Source organism: Myotis daubentonii, chromosome 8, assembly GCF_963259705.1.
Source record: "Myotis daubentonii chromosome 8, mMyoDau2.1, whole genome shotgun sequence".
Taxonomy (NCBI): domain Eukaryota; kingdom Metazoa; phylum Chordata; class Mammalia; order Chiroptera; family Vespertilionidae; genus Myotis; species Myotis daubentonii.
Window position 1 is genome coordinate 73375986 of NC_081847.1, and position 22464 is coordinate 73398449.

Here is a 22464-nt window from a genome sequence, read left to right on the forward strand (position 1 = left end):
GGGCCTCCCAGGGCGTGACGGCCGGCGCCCCCGCCACCCTGGGGCTGCTCCCTTCTTAACCTCTTCCTTGCGGGCGGCCCCTCGCGCGTCAGCTCGGAGCGGGGCGGGGGGCTGGCGGCAGAGAGGGGGCCGGCGGAGGAGAGCGACGCGGCCCCAAGTTTATGCTAATCCGCGCAGAGCCCGCCTCCCGCCTCCCCTCCGCGGCCCTAGCCGCGCGCAGCGCCGACCACTCCACGGACGCAGCCGCTTCGGAGCGCCAGGCGGCGGAGCCAGCGAGCTCCCGGGGCCGCGAGCGGCGGCGGGACCCAGGCGGCGGCGCGGCGCGGCGCGGCGGGCGGACACCGGCGGGGGCCCCGCGCGGGACCAGGTGGGGACGCGGGGGCGGCGATGGGCCGCCGTCGCCTGCCGGTCTGGTTGTGCGCCGTCGCGGCGCTGCTCTCGGGGGCGCAGGCCAAGGGCACCCCGCTCCTCGCGCGGCCCGCGCCGCCCGGTGCGTCCCGCTACAGCCTCTACACGACGGGATGGCGCCCGCGACTGCGCCCGGGGCCGCACAAGTAAGCGCGGGCCGCGCGGCGGGCGGGAAACGGGAGGGACGGGAGGGACGGGAGGGCTGGCCCCGCGGCGCCGCTCCCACCTGCCCCACCACGCGCGGAGGCGGGAGGGCGCGGGCACCCGAGGCCGCGGCGCGGAGGGGGCGGCTCCCGGGGCGAAGCTTGTGCCGGGCGGGTGCCCCACGCCTCGGGCGGCTGCGGGACTGGCCAAGAGAAGGAAGCCGAGGGGGCCTGGCGCGGCGGCGGGGATCCTGGCAGTACCCGCGGAAACCTTTCCAGCGAAGTAACATTTTCCAGCTGCGCTGTGTGCAACCCGGACGCAGCGGACCAGGTGGAGGGAAGGGAGGGAGGGCGGTCCGCACGCGGGGCTCGCTCGCGCTCTCTCTCTCTCTCTCTCTCTCTCTCTCTCTCTCTCTCTCTGACACACACACACACACACACACACACACACACACACACACACCACACTGGGAGCGCGGGCCTCGACCACTCCCCTGCCCCACCAGGTCGGAGATGGAGCCCTGCGCCCGGCGGCCCGCCCTGTCCCTCGGTCCGCCAGCCCCAGCAGCCCCTTGGCAGCCCCAACGTGGGTGGGCCACAGAGCTAGTTGGGATTCCTGGGTCCTGGGTTCATGTTGTGGCTCCAGAGCTCCACAGCAGTCCACAGGTGGCTGGTTTATGCCAGGCAGCCGCCACCCCAGCCCTTGTGGCCCGTAAGTGGGGTTGTTGCTCCTCCCCTGTCTCAGCCTCTGGTCTTTCGTAGGCAGTGGCATGCCAACTGGTCTCCAGGTGAGTTAGGGGCTCTGCCTGGGGTGCTAGCTGCATTTGAGCTCTAGCTGCATTTCAGAGGTATTGGAGTGTCGGCCAATAGCAGACACTCAGTGGGCCTGGGCACATCAGAGCAGGCTTCCTGGAGGAGGCGGTAGAAGAAGTGATCTGAGGATGAGGAACCGGAACAGAGGCAGGGGGCAGAAAGGTACAAGGTGGGTGCATTGCCCCAGGAGTCGGTCAGGGGAGGAAGAAAGAAGGGTGATTTCAAAGGCCTCGTGAACTATATTGAGACCTCAGACACCTCCAGTGCTAAGGTGAGGAGGTGAGCGCCAGTGAAGGAGTTGGAATGTGGCAAAGCCCTCAGTGGGGAATCCAGGGTGGGTCTCTTCTCCAGGCAGGGAGGGCAGAGGTCAGACCAGGGAAGGGCAGCTGCACCAGACTCCTGGTTCCGTACAGAGCTGAAGTGACCAACCCAATGGGGAGGCTGGAACCAGCGAGACCAGCAGTGGGCGGGACCCCAGGCCCAGGGCCCTGGCTCCCAGCAATAAGGAGAAAAGATGGGGGTCACATCTGCTGAGGCCTACAGATGGAGGAGGGGGTGTAGGAGCTTCAGTGGCCCAGCCCAGGCCAGATATTCCAAGGATGCCATTCTCCCCTGCAGGGCCCTCTGCGCCTACGTGGTGCACAGGAATGTGACCTGTGTCCTACAGGAGGGAGCAGAGAGCTACATAAAGGCTGAGTACCGGCAGTGTGGATGGGGGCCCAAGTGCCCCGGGACAGTCACGTGAGTGCACCCCCATCCCACCCACTCAGGATCCCTGGGCCCATGCCCCAGGCCTGCCTTAAGCTGAGAGCAGCAGCCAGCTCTACAAGGGCTGCAACCCTCTTAGAGCCCACACCAGCCGGGTGGAGGGGGCCAGGGAGAAATTAGGGGCAGGCTGATCTGGTCAGAGCCCACAGGGGCACCAGGGGAGGGTTTCTAGGGGAGAGGCAGCACCAGGCAAGGAAGAAGCAGGGGCAAGGGTTGGGGGTGGGGGGCACAGGGGAGAGCATAGGGTCACACTGGCAGTGGTTGATGCCAAAGGGGCCCCGGGCAGACTCAAGGAGGGCTGTGGTGATGTGGAGAAGGCAGGCCAGGGGTGAGGGTATGGAAGGGCCTGCTCCCATCACTCGGCCCTGTCACCTTTGGCACAGGAAAGGAAGGTGACAGGGTGTTGTGGAGGCAGGAAGACATCTAGACTGTATCCAGTGTCTGAGAGTGGCCCTGAATACCAGCCAGGGGCAAGGTCACCTGACAGGAGGCAGGCGCCTCAGCCCACAGACACAGAGCCCTGCCCTCTCCCCATCCCTGGCCCAGGTACCGCACAGTGCTCAGACCCAAATACAAAGTTGGCTACAAGAAGGTGACGGAACTCTCCTGGCGTTGCTGCCCTGGGCTCACTGGAGAAGGCTGCCCTGAGCACCTCACAGACCACGGGGCCGCCCCACCCCAGTCGGAGCCTGAGCCCCAGATTCCCTCCGGGCAGCTGAGCCCAGGCCCCAGGCCCCCTCCTAGCAGAGCCACCCCCAGCCCTTACGGTGAGTCTGCCCATGGAGACCCTACCAAGGTGGTTGGGTTTCTTGGGGGAGGTGGGAAGGGGACTGACCCAAGCTAGCTGAGCTTGGGCAGGGCTAGGGAGGGTGCATCTTGTGCTGGGCAAAAGGGTGAGCCCCCAGGCCCCCTCCCCAAAGTGACAGAGGTATGCCCAGCAAGGTTGGCTTAGAACAGAAAATCTCTCAGGTGGCTTGGTACCAGGACAAGCTGAGAGAGCCAGGCCAGTGATCCCGCCCGGGGGTTCTCTCCTTCTCTTTCCCAGGAAGGAAAGGCCTGGGGTTGTTTGGTGAGCGGCTGGAACGCCTGGAGGGTGATGTCCAGCGCCTGGCGCAAGCATATGGTACCCTCAGCGGCCTGGTGGCCAGCCACGAGGACCCCAACAGGATGACCGGTGGCCCCAGAGCTCCCGATCCCCAGGTGGGCTTTGGAGGCATCCCCGAGGGGTTTGTGAACCCTGGAGACAGAGCTGGAAGGCCACTCACACCTCCTCTGGATGAGATCTTGAGCAAGGTGACGGAGGTGAGCAACACACTGCGGACCAAGGTGCAGCTGCTGGACGAGGTGCACGGGCTGGCCCTCGGCCACGAGGCCCGCCTGCAGCAGCTTCGGGAGGCGCCCCCATCTCCGCTCACCTCCCTGGCCCTGTTGGACGAATATGTGGACCGACGGCTGCATCAACTCTGGGGGAGCCTGCTGGATGGCTTCGAGCAGAAGCTGCAAGGCGTCCAGAGCACATGCGACCTGCGGGTGGAGGAGGTGCGGCAGCAGTGCGAGGAAGGTCAGGCGGCCAGCCTGAGGCTGCACCAGAGCCTGGATGGCCGGGAGCTGGCCCTGCGCCGGGAGCTCTCACAGCTGGGCACCCGGCTGCAGGGCCTGAGCGTGGCTGGTAGGGGCAGCTGCTGCAGCCAACTAGCCTCGGTCAGTGCCCGCATGGACAGCCTCGAGAGCAACCTGCAGGCCGTCACTGAGGTCCAAAGGGGCCATGGCCCCAGCACCAGGGATGAGCTCACGCGGCTCTCTGCTGCCATGCTCGAGGGGGGTGTGGATGGATTTCTTGAGGGCCTGGAGACCCTCAATGGGACAGAGAGTGGAGGGAGGGGCTGCTGTCAGGGCGTGAAGGAGGGGGGCGGGGGCGGTTTCAGGACCCTGCTGGAAGAGCGTGTGCACAGCCTGGAGGAGCGCCTGCTGACACTGGCTGGGGAGCTAAGCCGTGACAGTACCCCACCAGGCAGGCCGGCAGGGCCCCTGGTGCAGACAGAACTCGCTGTGCTGGAACAACGGCTGGTTTCGCTGGAGACCTCATGTACCCCCAGCACCACCTCAGCTGCTCTGAACAACCTCGTGGCAGAGGTGAAGGCCTGGCAGAGCCAGATTGAGGTCCTTCTCCGCCAGGTGGCTAGCCACACAGCCTTACTCCAGCAGCTCAATGGCACTGTGGCCGAGGTCCAGGGGCAGCTGGCAGAAGCAACGGGCAGCTCACTCCAGGGCGAGATCACCCTGCTCAAGGTCAATCTGAACTCCGTGAGCAAGTCACTCACAGGCCTCAGCGACTCCGTCAGCCAGTACTCCGATGCCTTCTTAGCCACCAACACCTCCCTGGACGAGCGGGAACGCAAGGTGGAGGCCGAGGTCCACGCCATCCAGGAGCAGGTCAGCAGCCAAGGCTCACGGCTTCGAGCTGGCCACAGGCAGGTCCTGAGCCTGCGGGGGGAGCTGGAGCAACTCAAGGCCGGTGTGGCCAATGTGGCTGGCGGCCTGAACCGCTGCCAGGACACAGCCCAGGAACTCCAGCTGGCAGTGGGCCATTTCGATCAGAGGGTGGCACAAGTGGAGGGTGTGTGCGGGAAGCTGGGCCCAGTGGCTGCAGACCTAAACAGCTTGCCCACTGATTCGCTCAGGCCCAGGGAGGGCCTCTGGGGCCATGTGGATCAGCTGAATCGCACGCTGGCCCAGCACGCACAGGACATCGCCCGCCTCCGGGATGACCTGCTAGATTGCCAAGCCCAGCTGGCTGAGCAGGGGAGGCCAGGGCGGGCCAACTAGGCAGGCTGGACAGGACCCAACACCCAGATCCTACCAACCCTGGGGACATCACCCCAGAGCCCAGACCATGCTTCCCAGCCTCCCTTGGCCATTGCAGAGGCCATTGCAGAGGCCACTGAAGGAACAGTCTTGGTCCAGCTCCGCGTGACTGTCTCAGACATCAACACCCATGCTCACTGCCACACCAACTGGACAGTTCAGGATAGTGGTCAAGGCGAGTACAACATGCCTGCAGGCAAGGGTGCACCTAGGAGACCTCACAATCCAGTTTGCCACTTGCCCTTCTGCAGACATGAGTTGGCATCTGGGCAAAGACTGCAGGTCCATTCTCAGACAGTGGCCTGTCCACATCTCCCTTTGCCCACGGGCAGTCGGCCCGAGGCCATGGAGGCTCCTGATTCCTTTGTCCCCTTAGCTTCTCTCCCCTGTCATCTGCAGGAAGGTGCTGCCCATTGGCACTGTCCTCACACCTGGCAGCTTCACAGATGCTATTTCTGAACCAAGGACCAGAGGCTTCCACCACCACAGGTCCTTCCGGGCAGAACAGAAGCACAGACTCAGGCACAAGTTCTCTTTATTCCTTTTGACCCACCCACAGGTGAGGGCTTAGGGAGCTGTCGCTTCCCAGAGGACGGGATTGGGCCCAGGTGGTCTGTTTGGAGATCCCGTGCAATTTATGCGCTTCCTTCTCTTCCCCAAAGATGTTTTCAGGCACTCTGGGCCCCACGTAGTCCTCTCCTTTCCATGTGTGTGGGGAAATCTTGAGGGCCACTCTCATGTATGTCATGGCCTGAATGAGGCCAAGCCCTGGGCAGAAGGCCATGGCTGGAGGGAGAGGGCTCCAGCCCTAGTTTCCAGAATCCTTGCAAACCCAGCCCCGCCTGGATGTTCATGAAGTCATGAGGAATTCAGGTAGAACATGACCGAGGAACAATCTGAAAATACAAGCGTTCATCTGGCCTGCACAGTTCCCAGAGACCCTGATGCCTGTCTGCTGAGGCGCCTGGCCTCAGTTTCCCCATGGCAGCAGGGGCCCTCCTGTGCTGTTTTGCAGGTTCCAGTAGCCCTGCCTTCTGGCTTCTCGACATTTGGAATTCTGCCCTCCACTTGGTGCTGTTGGGGGAGGGTGGGCCTGGATTAAAGCTTTTAGCCTTTCTAAACTAAAGGTACTTTCTTCCTCAGACAGTGGGAGGGATGACTGCAGTGGGTGTCAGTCCTGCTTCCCACAGCTCCTTGGGCAAGAGCTTGCTCAGCAGCTGTGTGGGCACTGAACTTGGGGAGGGCGGCAGGCCAACCCCACCTGCTTGGCAGGATTTGGGGCTGCATCCTCAGGGGACATGCTGAGGTGTCTGGCCCCAGAGCTGTGGGAACGGGCCAGGGGTATGTAAGGGTCTGGCCTCAGAGGCTCCCTGAAGGGGTGGGGGGACATTGTGTTCCGCCCAGATGCTAATCTGTGCCCCATTGCTGCCGCCAACCTTCCCTGCACCTACAGCTCTCAAGCCTCAGTGGGGCCTTCCTCTTCTCTCTGTCCCAGCAGGAGTTGAGGCAAAGTCACCGAGTGATGGGGACAGAGACATCAAGGGCTCAGAGAACACGGCAAGGGCCCAGGTGACAGCCATTTCATTGCCACAGGCCAGCTGAGGCCGGGAACAGCTGCCCCACCCCCTGCAGCTCCGCTGGCAGAGGCAAGAGACAGGATAGGGAGGAGAGAGGTTGCCAACCAGCCCTCATCTCCCCTTCCTCCGCGTCCGGTTGGTCCTGTGGCACCCAGCTTCCAACGCCCGATGTCCTGGGATTCCCAGTCAGTTCTGGGCCAGGCCAGGGAGGAAGGGGTGTCAGGCCAGGGTGTCAAGGTCCACAGTGGTCAGTGGCTCCCGCCAGTAGCAGAAGCTGCTGTATTCAGGGTTGGCCAGGTCTGTGCTGGGGCCACGGTCCAAGGGCGGGAAGAGGAGCTCAACCACCTCGCTGAGCCGCTTGTACCTGTGGGCAAAACAGGGCCGGCACTGAGGGCCTGAGCCGCCGCCAGACCACGGCCCCCGTCACATCAGGCCACCTGCACCCCAGAGGCCCCTCTGCAGAGCTGGAATTGGGACCCAGGCAGAGGCTGGGGTGTGGGGACATGGCAGGGCCTGGGGACACAGGGCAGGGTTTGGCCTCACGTGGATTTGTGGTTCTTCATGGGCTCCTGGATGAGCTCTCCCCGGGGGTTGACTGTGAAGATCCGAGATTCAGGTAGGCCCACCTGCCGGTAGGCAGTGACGTCCTGTGGGAGACAAGGAGGGGCTGGTGGGCTGCGCGTGGGGAGAAGTGCCTCAGCTCGGGGAGGAGACACTCACATTGGGTCTGTTCCCAAAGGCGGCGTAGAAGGGCTGTCCGTGGGGCAGAAACAACTGCTGGATGTCGCTCAGGCAGGCAATCTTGAACACCTCTGGCTTCTTCTCAATCACCTCCCTGGGGGGCCGGGGCCAGGGCAGGGAAGGCAGCGGGGGAGGGGTAGCAATTGGAGGACGGCAGGGTCAGGTGACACAGGCCCAGTGCCGGCCTGGGCTGGCAGTGGGCCCGCACCCCCCCTCCAGGGCTGTGGGCTCGTATCGTGCAGGGGGTTACCTGTGCAGGGCGGAGAAGAGGCTGCTGGGAGATAGCAGGATGGGGCCCTTAGGGAGGCCGCAGCCCCGCTCGGTCACCCACTGCAGGTACCCCTTGGTGAGGTCAGCCATGCCAATGGCCCGCGCTGAGCAGTACAGGAACTTGTACCCGTTGCTGGGGGTGGAGACAGGTGGCACAGAGCCATCAGGGACCAGGGGGCCTGGCCCGGCACAGGGACAGGTGGCACCACCCATCCTGCCCTCTTGGCCTCAGCCAGCTCAGCTGAAGCCTCTCAACCCAGAGCCCTTTGCAGGGAGGGTCCAGGAGAACAGCTGGGCAGACGGAGAGGCGGCCTCGGGAGAGGGAGCATGGACAGAGTCCCGAGGCCCAGGCGGACCGAGATGGACAAGGGTGTGAGCAAGTCTGCAGACCTCCTCTGGAGCATGCAGTCCAGCAGTCAGACCCAGACCCCAGACCCCAGACAAGGAGTCTTCCTCAGGAGGACTGGTGGGCGGGTCTCAGCACTCCAGCGACACGGCCCAGCTTCTTCCTCTCTGGGTTCTGCGGGTCCCCAAGCCTGGCTCCCCAGGGCCGAGGCTATGGCGGCCTAAACTATCCTGTCCCTTCCTCCCTAGGGCCCTGCCCCAGCCCCTGCCCCAGCCCCAGCCCCAGCACTCACAGGTGGATTTTGTGGTAGAGACTCGTGATGCCCTGGTGCGTCCAGTCTTTCCCCAGCTGGGGCAGAATGTGGCCCAGAGCGTCCGACCTAGATCCCAGAGGAGGGGTCACTCCAAGGCAGCCTCATGTGGCCCTCATGTTCCATGCATGGGGCCCAGCTCCCAGCCCCAAGATGGTGCACTGGGGGGCCTCTCTCCCTGGCCCCTGCCCCCCAGCACAGAGGGAGGCACATTTCCAGGCCCTCCCTCTCCCCCACCAACCAGGCCTCACTTGGTGATGGTACCATCGATGTCCGAGATGACCACCTTGTCATCCCACTTCCACAGGTAGATGGTGGCCCTGCAGCGGCAGGTACCCTGGTACTGGGTTGTCACGCTGAAGACCACATCGTTGGCACCTTCTTGCAGGTTCAACTGCCGCTGGGGACGGGCAAAGGTGGGGGGAGCTGTGATCAGCCTCAGCCAGGCACTGTCCACCCTTGCCACCCCAAACTGTGGCCTTCAATCCCCAGGCCTCTCCTTCCCCGCTCAGAGAACCTGCCTGAATCCATCAGAGAGAGCCACGTGGGCAGAGGGTGGCCCCGACGAGGCAGTGAGGGGAGTGCTGGGGGGGCCCGCACAGTGCCGGGCACAGGAGCCCTAACCTCCCTCTGTGTTCCTTTGGGGTGAAGCTCGAGGACAAAGCCTGGCCCGAGGCTCCCACTCAAGTTTCTCAGGTCAGCCCCAAGGCTGGCGTTGCCCTTGACAGGGAGACACCTCATGTATAGGAAGGCCCTGCCTGAGGCTAGGATACCTGTGACATCCCCCAAGAGAGACCCTAGCCCTTTCCTTGATCCACAGAGAAGGATCAGGGCAGCTCAGCCACAGCCGGTGTGAGTCCTGGTACCACACAGGTGGCGCTGCTCTGTACCAAACCGGCCAGGCCCCCAGGCACCTCCCTGGCCATGGAGTCATACTCAGAGGGAAAACATCCTTACTTCAGGAGCCACCCGTTACTGAGCTCAAAGACTCGAATCCAGGGCCAATCTGAAGGGCTGTCATCAACATTTGCTTCCAAGGGCTAGAGCGGAGCCAGCCCACCCACTGCAGGTTGATATTGTAGGCCTAGCGAGGGCTTCTCCAGTGAGGGCATTTGACAGAGAAATGGACTGGCATGTAAAGAAGTGAGCCCCCTGCCCCTGGAGGTATTCAAGCAGAGGCTGTTCGGCTGCCAAGGGCTTGGATTCTGGGCTTTAGTGACTGTGGGGCTCTGTGACAGAGTTATCACCACCCCCACCATCCCACATGGACACTTACGATCTGATCAGAGGAGAGGCGGAGGGACTTCTTGTAGGCAGGAGAGTAGGCTGGAGGCAAGGTCGGCAGGGAGGGAGCCTCAAGGATGACAGGGCTCTCAGGGGCGTCATCCTCGCTACTCAGGACATCAGTCTTCTCCCTGCGGGCAGCGCAGCTCTCAGGCACCTCCGCCAGCCGAAGGCACTGCACTCCCAGTAGACACCCCTCCACCCAGGCCACAAGGAGCCTGGGCCTGTCCCTGCCCCTCCAGAGACTACCCAGGGGACCAGAAACCGCTCCCTCTAGGTGCCACCCATTTTGGGGGTGGTAGCAGACTAAGGATGTGGGCCGGCAGGCTAGACCCAGAAAGGTGGTGGCAGAGCCGGAGCCAGGGCCCGGACTCTCAGCCCTCAGTGCCTCTCCACAGCCAGGAGGCCAGACCTGCCTGGAGATATTTACCTGAAAACCCAGAAATGTGTTTTAGGGTTTACGCCCAACCTTACCTGCTTTGGCTTCAGTTGATTCACCTTGGCCACCCTCTGCCCCCCTCCCCCACCCCTACCCCCACCCCGAACCTTGGGCATTCTGGCTCAGTTCAGAGGTAAAAAAGGAAGCAAGATCAGCCGGCCCCTGGCGGAGAGGAGAGGCTCTGCCCTCCTTAATACAGTAACCCCTCGTCTGGGCCAGGAGTCCAGGCACCCATTCCAGCTCTGCCATTTCTCGGCTGTGGGACCTTTGGTATATCTCTAAGTCTCAGTTTTCCCATCTGTGAAATGGGGGCATTTCTGAGGAGAAAGAAAGGCTGTAGGAGTGATTAGAGAGTGACAGAGAACCCTGGCTGGGGGAGGGGTGCCTGCACCACTTGGACCCTCCAACAGCAATCCTCCCCAACCCCAGCCAAGACAGCAACTCACCCCCGTGCCTCCCTGGCTGTGGTCTTCTCCCTCGGGGCACTTCTCTATGGGAAGAACATCCATCCAGTGAACAGTGAGCTCCTGCCTGGGCTGACCCCACCCTGGGACCGTGACCACCCACCTCCTCGGCCGGGAAGTCCCTGCGTCGCCAGGAAAACCACCACCGCCCACCCTTCCTGGGCATTTTCTCCTTCTCCAGCTTGTCCACGGTGCTCTGTGGGCAGATAAAGGCCATGGCATTTCCCCCGGCATCACACAATTCCACCTTAGACTGCCCTTGGGGCCACCATAAGCCCGGGGCCTGGGGCTGACCTTCAAGCAAGGTGCTGCCAACATTGGAGGCCAAGGGAGCATACCCACCACCATCCTGGGTTTCATGTAAGTAAGCACAGGAGACCAAGGGCCACTCCATCCCAGCCCTGATCCCTGCCTCTGGCCCAGCCTCGGCCCCATTTCTAAAGCTTGTGGGTCAGCTTCTCCAGAGTAGCTGAAGGCAGTGCTGTGGGAGTTTCTCAAGATCTGGTACTCTCTGCATGAAGCCACCAAGTGACAGAAGGAAGGACAGTCTAGGGCCAGTCCTCCCCGCAACCTCCAAGACCAACACAGGCAACTCGTAAGGTCAGTGATTCTATCCCATAAATGCACCCTCTGTACGTTACCATTCCTGTCTGGTGGGGGTAACATGAGCTTGTGGAAAATACTGATTAGATCTGTGCTTCCCACAAACACAGTATGGTACACCCACGCCAGGAGGACATGGGCTTGGCGTGGGTTGGCCAGGGTGCCCACTTGAGCTGGGAACAGGCTGAGGCAGTCTCCCAGGGACCTCAATGGTGGGCATGTCCAGGTGAGGACAGCCAAGCAGGAGAGCGACCCTCTTCCTTCTCACAGGCTGTGGTACTAGCTCAGCGCCAGAGCCAGCCAGAGGATGGAGCTCAGCATCACTAAAGGGAGGCATCAGCTGTCTACGTCTGGTTAGTGATGTTCTTTGGGCAACTCTAAGCAAATGGAGAACAATAGACTAGGGCAGGGCCCTGGACCACTTCCAGAAGGGCAGAAGGGGCAGGTGCAGGGCAGGACAGGGTGGAGGCTCAAGGAGGGACTAAAGAGGCTGGGTTCCTTCCCACCTCTGAGCATCCATACATGCTGTTCCTGCCAAGGCTTACTCATCTTTCCCATCTCTGCCCAGGAAGCACTTGCTCAGCAAACTTCCCTGTTGAGGCTCTCAAAGCAACCCAGACCTCTCCTTCCCAATACTCACAATTGAATTTTACGTTCACCTGGCTGAGTCTTTAACTGTCTTTCTTTGAGGGCATGACTGTCCCTGGCACATAGTAGGTACATAACAAACGTGTGCTGATAGAGCGGGCAAACACCTGCAGCCCAGCCTCAGAGGTTCTCAGGGTCAGGTGAGGAGTGGGACCTCCATCTCCCAGATCTGAAAACTTCCTGCTGAAGGCATGTCCCTGCCCAATGTTTACCCCCCTCTGGTTTGTCCTGAGCTCCTTTGAAGTAAAGTCCAAATCCAGTGGGATTCAGCTACGCCAGGAAACCAGGGAAGGGGGTGGCTCTGTCCACACAGAAGGGAGGAGGCTTCAGGGGTCTCCTCTCCCAGAGTGGGTCTTGCAATCCGCCAGCCCCAGGCCCATCTCTGCCCACCCTCCACTTTCTGGCTAAAGGCACCCTACCCTGAGGCCATGGCCACTTCCCCCAGGAGGCCCAGTGGTGCTCTAACCATTACCTTGGGCAAGTTCTTCTGAAAGGCTTGGAGGGAGAGGACCATGGGGGCAGCCACAGCCCAGTTATAGTGCCTGGAGGGACAGAACAGGGTGTAGGAGCTGCAGGGCCATGAAGGAGGCAGGGTGACTCCTGTGGCAGCCAGCAGCCCAGCCCTGGTACTTACTTCTCATTGATTTTCACCACCAGGTTTGGGTCGTCCAAGAGGCCAGGGTTTTGGACGAGGTCCTGGTAGGAGACTATGTGCCTGTTGAACTTCTCTGGGCACAGAGGCAGAGAGTGAGGGGAGAGGCAGATACATCCCGCATGACCCATGCCCTAGTCTCTCTGGGTCCCTCCGCACTCTACCACTCAGGCCTCGCACAGGGCTCCTCCTGTGATTTTGCACCTGCCATTCCCACCCCAGGCACCAGCCATCCTGGACTCACAGGATAAGCCACAGCTAAGCATCCGGCCTTGGTTTCAGGGGGCCTTGGGAATGCCCCATCCTTGCTGGCTGAATGTGGGCTCCACAGGGCAGAGAATGCAGGGAACCTGGCCCAGCCTCACCCCTCGACTGCCCCACCCTCTGGGGTCCTCACTGCTCTCCCCAGCTAAGGCCAATCCTTAGAAGGGCTCATGGTTGGACATACCCAGGGAAATGTCCCGGCTGTCAGCCAGTCCTCCACAGAGAGACAGCACTATCGTGTCCACTGTGTCCGGAGTGGGTTCTGGTTCCTGTTCGGGGTTGGGGTCCCCCATTGGCTTCTGGCTACCAGGTTCACTCCACCTCCTGGGCCCCAGCCCACAGTCACTGTGGGGAAAGAAGTCAGCAGTGACATGAATACAAGGAGGCTGGGAGGAGGGCCTCACCCCCCTCAAGCCCCTGACAGCCAACCCCTGGCCCCACCAGTCCTGATCCCAAGCCACTAGCACCCAGAACCCAGGCACCTCTTGGGGAAGTAAAGGGCTGCATTCTCAGAGTCCAGAGAGGACAAGTCATCCAGGTAGATGTCACTGGGGCCCAGGTGCTGGCTTCTCTTCAGGGAGCCTGAGGGCGGAGGAGATGACATTTGCTGTAGACCTAGCACGTGCTCAGTCGTGTGAGCAGTATGAGGACCCCTTCTCTTGGAGCACCTAAAGCAGCACTGTCCGGTAGACTTTCTATGATGCTAGAAATGTCCTATGTCAGCAGTCCAGTCCAGTAGCCAACAGCAACAGGTCGCCATCAGCACACTTAAAATGTGGTGTGATGGAGAAATGGCATTTTTAAAATGTTACTTAGTTGTAATTTTGAATAGCCACGTGTATCCAGTGACTACCCAGTGCCTTCCCGTGCACTCAGAATAATCCCAGCTGATGAGCCGAGAATGTCCAGCCCTGCTCAAATCCCGGCCTCCTCTGCCAACCCTCTCCCCGGCCTCGCTCAAGATACACCAGCTGCCTCCGTTCCTAAACATGAAACCTCTCTCCTATCTCATGGCCTTGAAACATGCTATTCCCTCTGCCTAGAATTCTCTTCCCCTGATCCTCACTTGCCTAGGTCTTCATTGTTCACGTCTCAGCTCAAACATCACCCACTGGCAGAGGCCTTCCTGACACATGATCTAGATGGCCCCGTCCCACCCAGTGAACGGTAACATTCCACATCATCCCTGTAACATTCTTCCTGGCTTTTGTATGCATTATCTGTCTGCCCCCCATGAGGGCTGGTGTCAAACACAATGCCAGGCACACAGTAGGTGCTCAAAACATGCCTGATGTCCCAGAGTCCACCCCGGAGATAATGTGAGGCCAGGGAAGCACTGGGGGGTGTCCAGCCATCACTCACCTTTCCTCCTGGAGAACCCCTCTGGCGGCCCTGTGGGAGCCGGACCCTCCAGAGCAGCCCAGCTCCATGATTTTGAGGCAGGAGAGAGACCCGCATCCCCGGATCTCTGAGTCTTGTTTTTTTCTCTCTCGGGGGCAGGGAGAGGGGGACCCATCAGAGTGGGCACCTCCGTGTCAGGCCGAAGGTCAGGGGTGCTGGGCTCTCCCTGAGCTGAGGCTGCTCCAGTGCTGCCATCGGGGACCATCGAGGACATGGGCCTCTCAGCTTTGGCCACCTTCAGTCAAACAAATGGGAAGGATGTGGGCAGGGCCGATGCAGGGGCTGCCTCCCACACCCCACAAGGCCTTGGGAAGGTGGCCCCAATCTCAGTCACTCCAGTCCTCATCCTCAGGGCCATGGAGCCCCGAAAGGCAGGGATGGGGGATGGCACAGAGGAACTCACCTTAGGCAGCCTCCCCCAGGCCCACTGCATGTGCGACTCAGCTCTCAGGGGGCTGGGCTCCGGGGTCTTCACCTCCAGCTCCGAGTCACTCTTAGGGGATGTTAGCCCTTCTGACGAAAGGCTGCAGGAAACAAGAATTCAGAGACGCCCACACCAGCCTGCCACGCGCCGCCCCCACCCCCCATCCCCCCGCCCGAGCCTGGGGAAAATATTTGCAAAACATATTTATGCTTGTGTTGCATCCCCAGAATATATAAAGGATATATTAATATATAAAGAACTCCCAACAAATCAATAATAAGAAGGCAGTCCAGTAAAAAAAAAGGGGGGGGAGGGGCAAGTTTGTGACTGCTTAATGGGTATAGGATTCCCATTTGGAGTGCTGAAAAAATTCTGGAACTAGACAGGGATTGTCTTCGATGGTGGCACAACATCACGAATTTATTAGATGCCATTGAATTGTGCACTTTACTCTGACTAAAATGGTAAATTTTACATTACGTGCATGTTACCACAATTTTTTTTAAATGGACAAACAACTTAAACACTTTACCAAGGAGCTATACAAGTGGCTGGTAAACACATTAAATGTATTCTAAGTCATTATTTATTAGAAAAATGTAAAGGGAAACCACCTTGGTGTTGAGTCCCCCACTGCGGCCCACCTGGATTCTCACCTGGTCTGGGAGGGCCACTCGCCATCGGAGTAGGGGTAGATGTCTGTAGGCGGTGACGAGGACTCCTCTTCCAACTGGATATTGCTGAGGGGCCACAGGGAAATAAATGGTCACCGACAGCACAGGGCATGGGAGCCTGGACGTCAGGGGCTTGGGGAGGTGAAGCAACTAAAGCCCAGAGAGGTCAAGGCCCTCGCCTAGGGTCACACAGCACCAGCAGAGGAAACAGTGCTTGAACCCGGGTTGGCATCCTCACACCCTTGGCCCCCACCTGGTCTCCACACATCCTGTGGTCTCCAGCCTCGGCTTCTCCAGCAGGGACAGCTCACTCTCAGCACCTGCCTCCAGCTCCTCAGAACTAGAATCGTCCGCCACCGTGTCCTCCTTCCACCTGGGTTTCCTCCTACGAAGCCTCTTCTTCCTTCCCGTGGAGGCCACACCCATGATGATGGGCTCGGATTCGCTGGCTGTACCCAGCTGGGAGTCCGAGGGGAACCCAGACAGGCCTCCCCAAGGTAAGGGTGACGTGCACAGGCGGGGGGGCACGTGTTCCTGCGGAGAAGATCAGGGGCTGCAGCTCAGGGGGACCGCTCTGGTCACCGGGCATCCGGAGCCCTGCCAGTGTCTCAGGCCCTGCAGTGAGCTCATCTGGGGTCAGGGAAACAGGCATGGAGGCTGGACAGAGGTGGCAGCAGCCTGGCCTTGTAACTGCAGCTGGCCTCGGAGCTCCCTCAGATTAAAGCAGCCCTAACCCCAGGAGCTGCCTGCATCCCTGACAGCCCAGGGTGTGGCCCACACTGTCTGGACAGACCTGGGCATCAGCCTCTCATCGTCTCTGCCCACACCTGCCCCAGTAAACGCCTACTTCCCTTTTAAGACTTAGCCAGGCGTCACCTCCTCCAGGAAGTTTGCCCTGACTATTCTCAGCCGCGGTTCCAACCCCCTTCACTGTAATGACTAAAGGGTTTCATCAGCCACTATTTGTGTGTCTGTCTCCCAGGCTTGTCTGGGAACCTCCTTTGAAGTAGGGGTCACCCCTCACCTGAGTTCGCTGCAGTGTCTGGCACAGGGCTCAGTTAAAGTTTGTCAAGCTCAAACTATTTAAACACCTCTGCTGGCTCGTGCTGGGCCTGCCTCCCTCTGCAAACACCCCTCTCTTCTTCCTCCCCCCTCGCACTTCCATGTGCCAGCTGCACTGAGCCGGCCCCAGATCCAGAACAAGCCACCTCATGCTCTTCAGCCCCAGCCACGCCTCAGCTCCCTCCTTTTCACCCTTCAGGGACCAGCTCAAGTGTCCTCTTCTGAGAAACCTTCCCCAACTTTCCCTGGCGAGTAAGTCAGCCCTCATCCCCTCCCCCACCCCCAAATCCTACCCAGGCTCCAGTAGCAGATCATGAGTGCCAGCACTAACCCCTCCCCTGCATCGGACCCTTGCTGACAGTGACAAACCCCAAGGCCCCGCCCAGAGGGGGCACTAGTACAGGGCAGGGGCAGGTGCTATCAAGGACAGAGGTACTTACCTCATCACTCTCCAGCTCCTGGACAAAGAAGGCCTCCCCGCTGTCCCCCAGCTTCATGTGCAAGTCCACGGGCTCCCCATTGATCTCGATGTCCACCTGTATCAGGGCATGATGGGCCGTGGGGCGCATGATCCCCGCGGTCTGCCCTCACTCCCACGCTCCAGTCCACTGGGGCGCCGTCCTCCCAGCGGGTCCCAGTGACGGGCTCCCTGCTGCCTCCCCTCCCCAAGCCCTGCATTTGCTGGAACTGTCTCCCCAGCCCTTAGTGTCCCCGGCTGCTCCCCTCTCAGAGGGTCGCTGCCTCCTCGGAGAGGCTGGCTGAGCCTCCGTGCCCCTCCCCCAACACACTTCCCCCTTCTCGAAGCTTTGATGCATGTATCATGGTCTCCGTATCCTTGTTTATGCTTTGGTTTCTGTGTTCCTCTCTCTCCCACAGCCCATGAGAACAAGGATGTGATTCATCTTGTCACTGTTGAGTCCCCAGCCCCAGGGCAGTGCTCGACCAACAATGGTAAGAATGACCACTTCCTAGGCACTTGCATCACGTTTTATTCTAGACGATCTTGTTTCATCTTCACAGCCTCCCCTTGCAGCCGCTCCAGTCATTATTCCCACTTTACAGATGAGGAAACTGAGGCTGGGAGGGGCTCAGTAATTCTCTGGGAAGCAGCCAAAGGAGGCTGTGAACCCAGAGCCTAGTTCTTAACCACAAGGCACTATTCTATCTCCCACAAGGTTACGCTGTGACTCTGGACAGCTCATAGTCGTGCGAAGGGGTCTGGGCCCACCACACCCCCTTTCACACACCAGAGCCCAGTGACAACAGTGCAGGTTTCCTAAGGGAGAGGAACGAACCTCTGAGGGTCACCCCCAGGCCTGGCCCGGGGACGGTGTTATCACCTCCTATCGAATCACCAGGCAGAAGACACCACTTGCACAGGGGAAGCCACTTGCGAGAACACACGGGGAAGGTCTGAGTACGCTGAAGGGTTACTCAGCTTCAGGTCTGATGGCTCCACTACGCTGCTTTTAGGGGAAAACAGGGACCCCTTGGACTAAAGCCCCAAACTAACCTAAAACCACCAAAGGAAATACAGAAGGCAGGAAGCCTGTTCAGAGGGCAGCTCCCCCCTCAGGGAGGCCTGGGTGCTCTCCTGGGACTGCGGTGGCGGCCCCGGCCTCAAAGCCCACCCAGCCGTGGCCCTTGGCAGCGGCCAGCACTCACCACCTTCTCCCGGGACCGCAGGACACCCAGCTTGCCGAAGCGCACGTGGAAGGGCGAGCACTGGAAGGAGCCGTCCACCTGCTCCACCACCAGCACATCGATGCAACCACTCAGGGTGGCCGGGTTCAGGCCCTGGTACAGCTCCTTCACCGTCCCAAACACGGTCCCCGCCAGCTGGCCCACGTAGTTCATGGCTGGGGCTGGCAAAGGGAGGCAGTGCTGGGACCAAGGCCTCCGTGGGGAGACTTTGCATCTTGACTCCCCCACCCCCCGGGTGCCCTGGCTTACAGTGTGTCGCCCTCGGAGCGCCTTCGAAGTCACAGGATGGGAGGGGTGCCAGCAGACGTGGGTTCTAGCTCTGGCTCACCTACTGAGCAGCCATGAGGCTCCTGGACAGCTGCCTCCCTTCTCCAGGTGCCGATGCCCACATCTGTGAAATGAGGGCGCAGGGTAAGGCGACCTGGGGTTCTCTGAGCCTCTAAATGCCATGAGTAATGATAATGACCACAGTGCTCAGTGACAGGGCGCATTTCCTCTTCACAACAACTACAAGCTTGGCCGAGTGGGTGTCATTATTCCTGTTTACAGACAAGCCAGCTGAGGCTGAGAGGCGGAGCGAATTGCCCGGGATCTCACACTAGGAAGGAGAGGAGCGGAGATTTGAGCCCCAGAACCCTAGGTGGCCCAACTGTGGGAATAGGAGGAGGCAGGCACCCCTCCCTGGGGTTCATGGGGGCAGCCTCAGGACACTTCAGGCCCTGGCCCCTGTGGGTAACAGGCAGCAGCCCTAAAGGCTGATATCCTCCCAGTAAATAAGGAGACAGGAGTCTCAATTTTTCCACCTGAGAAATGGGTTCCGCTGTCTTGCTGCCTCCTGGTCCTAGGAATTGGAAGGGGCCTTGCTGGTCCATTGCGGCTGATTTGTGAGGTACCAGGGGTGGGAGCACCGCAGGTGCCTAAGGCTCTGCCCAGCTCTCTTCCTGGGTTCATCTCCTTATAGCTGTGGGTGGAGGGAGCTCCCAGATTAAGGCTCCAACTACAAGTCCTTCCCAGTTTCCTTAGGAGGATGAGAAGTCCATCCACGGCCCACAGCTGACCCCGGTATCTCTAGGCCATCGTTCTCAGGCCCGACCCCCAGTCCTCAGGCCACTATTCAGACCTAGGGCTGACCCGTGGCACCAAAGCTCTCCTCCTTCCCCGGCCAGACCTGTCCCTCCAGCTTTCCCATGCCAGGCACAGCTCGGTGAGCTAGAAGCAGGAGGTCGTGGCCACCAAAGAGAAAAACCAGAGCCACAATGAGAGCCGCCTCCACGCTGGCATGGTGCCGGTCTGCCAACTTCAGCTCATTGCTGTCCCCGCTGGCCAGGCCAGTGGCCCACTGCCCTCTGGCTGCCAGGACACAGGCCATCGGCTTCCACAGGGCACTTCCCTCTCTCAGACCCTGAATCAGAATTCCTGGAGGACCGCCTGCCATGCAAGACCAGCCTTCAAAGAAGTTAAGTGATTTATCCAAACTCTATTAAGCTAAGAGGCCATAGATGGGGCGAAGGAGTGATGACTCATATCCTGGTTTCCTGACTCCATGCCATGGTTCCTTCCACTCCTCGGTCCACAGTTGTCTGTGGAGAGAGCAGCCCGGCCCACAGCCCCCTCTGTGCAGCCCTGTAATACCTTGCCACTCAAAGTGTGCTCCATCCCCAGCAGCACCAGCGTCTCCTGGGAGCTTGTGAGAAGTGTAGAGCTTCACAAACAAAAGGTACAATTTCAATTGCTAAAGTGAAAATTGAGATAAAATGAAGATCTTTGGACCCTGAGCATGCCACTCAAGTGTAATAAATATTTTATCAACAATGCAACAAAGTGAAAATTTCCACTTTGGTGTCTCCCCACCTAACACCAAACTGAACATAGGTCTGGGGAGACAGACAAACTGACAAGGCAGACATGTGGTGGGCAGGACTCCAGACCACTGTGCCCAGGAAAAGCAGAGAGGACACTAGAAGCCACCAGAAATAAAGGAACAACCATGGGAGGGGCAGACCAGGGCTGGGAGCAAAGGTCTGCCCAGCTGGAGGCCCAGGCCTGAGCTATCTGCCCTGCTGAGGGCAAAGGAGCTTGAGGCTGGAGGGGAGGGGTGAAACCTGAGCTGGACCAAGTACAGGGTTTCTCACCTTTGGAATCATTGATAATTGAATCTGGATAATTCTTTGCTGTGGGGGAACTGCAGGATGGTTAGCAGCATCCCTGGTCTCTACCCACTAGATACCAATAGTAGCACCTCCTGCAGTTGTGACAATCAAATTGTCTCTAAACGTTATCAAAATCGGCCGTGGTTGAGAGCCACTGAAGGCAGTAGAAAGAGCTGAACAGCAGAGATGTCACTCAGGGGATTGTCCTGGGTGATCCACCCACGCAATGTCCTTAGGCAAGAACTTTGCTGGCCTCAATTTCCCCTTCTATGAAACAAGGCCTCAATTTCTCAAACCCTTCTCAGCCTAGAATTCATTCCTCAGTCTGTTCTCCCACCCACGAATGGAGGCCCCCACATCTGTCTGCTCAGCATTTGGAGGGATTCCTGTGAGCCAGGCTCTGGCTGCCTTCCCCTACCTGCACCCATCCCTGAAGGCATCTCCTCCCCCCAGGACCCAGCCTTGAGTCTTTCCCAGATGGAGGGAAGCTCTGTTTGGCTCCCCTGTGTCACCCTTCACCCCGAACTAACATCTAAAATTAAATACTTCACCCTCCCCAAACGAGGCCAGCTGAATTTCTCTCAGGACTCATGGGTACCCCCAAAAAACCTCTGAATCCCATTCCCCAATTTTCTGCTCATCTGGTCCCTCCTTTCTCCTCCTGCTGAACTAGGTCAAGGCTTTATTACCGGATGCCTAGATCCTAGATGGCAACAGGACACTGTGGGGAAGGCACCAAATTGTCTGGGTTCCAATCCCCCCTGCCTGACACTAGCTGTGACCTTGGGCAAGTCTCTTCACCTCTCCAAGCCTGTTTCAGCCTCTGGAATGGGGATAACATAAGGGATGCAAGAGCAACTAATGACATAATTCAAGTAAAGTACTAGCAGGCAATAAAGGCCCATACATGTCACCTATCAGCACCAGCATCTTTCCTGGCGTTGTGACAGCCCCATTCACCCAGGCTGGTCGTGACGACACTACAGGTCAGACTCCAATGCACTGTCCCTGCTCACAGGTGAGAGTTTAGACTTCTTAACTCAGCATTCAAGGCCCTGCATGATATGGTGACCCCACTTTTGCAAACTGAGCAGGTGGGATCCAGGCAGGCCTCACAGGGGCCCAAGCCTGAGACCGCTCTGGGAACACGCTCAGGTCTCCCAAGCCAATACACAAGTCCACCACGGGGAAGCCGGAGCAAGCTGCCCTGGGTGGGAGCTTTCAGCGTTTGGGGGTCCCAGATTTGGGGCTAGGTAGGGGCAGGGTTCTCTATCTAGGAACAGAGGGAGCAAGAGAATAAGGGAAAGGGAAAAGCCCAACCCCAGGTTCCCAGCCGCCTTCACAGCTACCCTCCCCACCTGGCCAGCCTCAGGGCCAGCCGGGCAAGGTCACCCCTGCTTTGCCACTGAGACTACTGAGTACCAGAATGGGTGGGTTACCTCCCAAGGTCAGTCGGCCTGGGATGACGCTGGGCCAGCCTACCCCGAAAGGTTTTTGCATCTCATTATCTCCTGATCCCAAGTTCTGGGTGTCCAGGGCCCCCCCACCCCCGCTGGGCCGGAAACAAGGGCGAAGTGAGTTCCTCAGCCCTCGAGAGTTCCCTTCTGGCTAGAGACCGACTCAGGCCCGAGAACAGGAAGGAATGAGGTTCGAATGGCAGGACAGATGGGCGGGGCAAGGCGGGACGGGGCGCGGGGTACCTCTTCGCAGGCCCGGGTTGGGCCCTGCCTCTGGAGCTGCCCACTGGACCACCGGGACCCGGAGCCGCCGCCTCTACCTGAGTGCACAGGGTCAGCGGGTAAGTGTCCTTGGCCCCGCACTCGCTTGGCACTTCCGCCTCCTCTAGGACCGGGAGAGATCCCGGCTCCGCCCCTTCCACGAGCCCAGGGCGGGCTCCAACTCCACCCCCGCCCCCCAAAGACCCCACCTCCGCCCAGTCCCCACGCCCAGTCCCCACGCCCAGGGCCGCCCTTGCACTTATAGCGTATGGGCGGGGTCAGACCTCGGGCTCCACCCCTGCCCCGCCCCACGCCCTGGAGGTGCGGGAAGCATTGTGCGGGTGGCTGGCCACCTGCCTCGCTTCCAGGAACCGCGGCGAGGCGGGGCCCTTCAAATCCTCCTGGCTTTGCTGCCAGCTCGCTGTGTGCCTTTGGGTAAGTTTTCCCCAATCTGAGCCCCTTTTCTGCTTTGTCCAAGGGGAGAGCCACCTTGCAGGATTTTCGACACTAAATGAAATGGCTTTGTCAGGTACCTGGTGTTCAAACGTCACCTCCTTGGGGCAGTTTCCCCTGACCCCTCTACCACCCCAGACTGAACAGGACCCTCATATCTGTCATATGCTCACACAGCCCACAGTTGTAATTTCATAGTTGCTCGAATGACTGTGATGATTGTCAGCCTCTTCCTTTGAATTGGAACTCCGCGTTTATCCTTACACCCCAGCACCCAGTTCAG

At 59.8% G+C, this 22464-nt stretch overlaps 2 protein-coding genes across 5 annotated transcripts; one reads left to right on the forward strand and one right to left on the reverse strand.

Moving 5' to 3' along the window:
• Positions 1–237: 237 nt before the first annotated feature.
• EMILIN3 (elastin microfibril interfacer 3) lies at positions 238–5527 on the forward strand. The gene is made up of 4 exons (XM_059707075.1): positions 238–554; positions 1983–2105; positions 2679–2899; positions 3178–5527. Exons 1-4 carry the CDS (start codon positions 388–390, stop codon positions 4956–4958), a joined length of 2292 nt encoding a protein of 763 aa, XP_059563058.1. The 5' UTR covers positions 238–387; the 3' UTR covers positions 4959–5527.
• A 1035-nt stretch (positions 5528–6562) lies between these two features.
• On the reverse strand, positions 6563–21899 carry LPIN3 (lipin 3). 4 transcript variants are annotated; one of them, XM_059707070.1, is made up of 22 exons: positions 21711–21898; positions 19493–19562; positions 18110–18251; positions 17822–18021; positions 16597–16692; positions 15348–15628; positions 15077–15160; positions 14400–14520; positions 13958–14231; positions 13078–13177; positions 12780–12940; positions 12314–12407; positions 12152–12221; positions 10532–10624; positions 10411–10454; positions 9518–9656; positions 8493–8641; positions 8224–8310; positions 7566–7718; positions 7295–7409; positions 7118–7221; positions 6563–6938 (listed from the first exon to the last, which is right to left on the reverse strand). In XM_059707070.1, exons 4-22 carry the CDS (start codon positions 18011–18013, stop codon positions 6794–6796), a joined length of 2502 nt encoding a protein of 833 aa, XP_059563053.1. In that variant the 5' UTR covers positions 18014–18021; positions 18110–18251; positions 19493–19562; positions 21711–21898; the 3' UTR covers positions 6563–6793. The 4 variants fall into 4 exon arrangements, with proteins under 4 accessions (XP_059563053.1, XP_059563055.1, XP_059563052.1 ...); XM_059707072.1 differs by lacking the exon at positions 10532–10624 and having other exon boundaries at positions 19493–19592; positions 21711–21899; XM_059707069.1 differs by lacking the exon at positions 19493–19562.
• Between the last annotated feature and the right edge of the window lie 565 nt (positions 21900–22464).

Excerpts from the sequence above, each read along its gene's own strand:
- EMILIN3 (XM_059707075.1), top strand. The coding sequence starts at position 388 with ATGGGCCGCCGTCGCCTGCCGGTCTGGTTGTGCGCCGTCGCGGCGCTG. Across the intron at positions 555-1,982 it reads CTGCGCCCGGGGCCGCACAA|GGCCCTCTGCGCCTACGTGG; the intron begins GTAAGCGCGGGC and ends TCTCCCCTGCAG. Across the intron at positions 2,106-2,678 it reads AAGTGCCCCGGGACAGTCAC|GTACCGCACAGTGCTCAGAC; the intron begins GTGAGTGCACCC and ends TCCCTGGCCCAG.
- LPIN3 (XM_059707069.1), bottom strand. The coding sequence starts at position 18,013 with ATGAACTACGTGGGCCAGCTGGCGGGGACCGTGTTTGGGACGGTGAAG. Across the intron at positions 14,232-14,399 it reads CCTGGGGGAGGCTGCCTAAG|GTGGCCAAAGCTGAGAGGCC; the intron begins GTGAGTTCCTCT and ends GTTTGACTGAAG. Across the intron at positions 12,408-12,779 it reads CAGCCGGGACATTTCCCTGG|AGAAGTTCAACAGGCACATA; the intron begins GTATGTCCAACC and ends CTCTGTGCCCAG.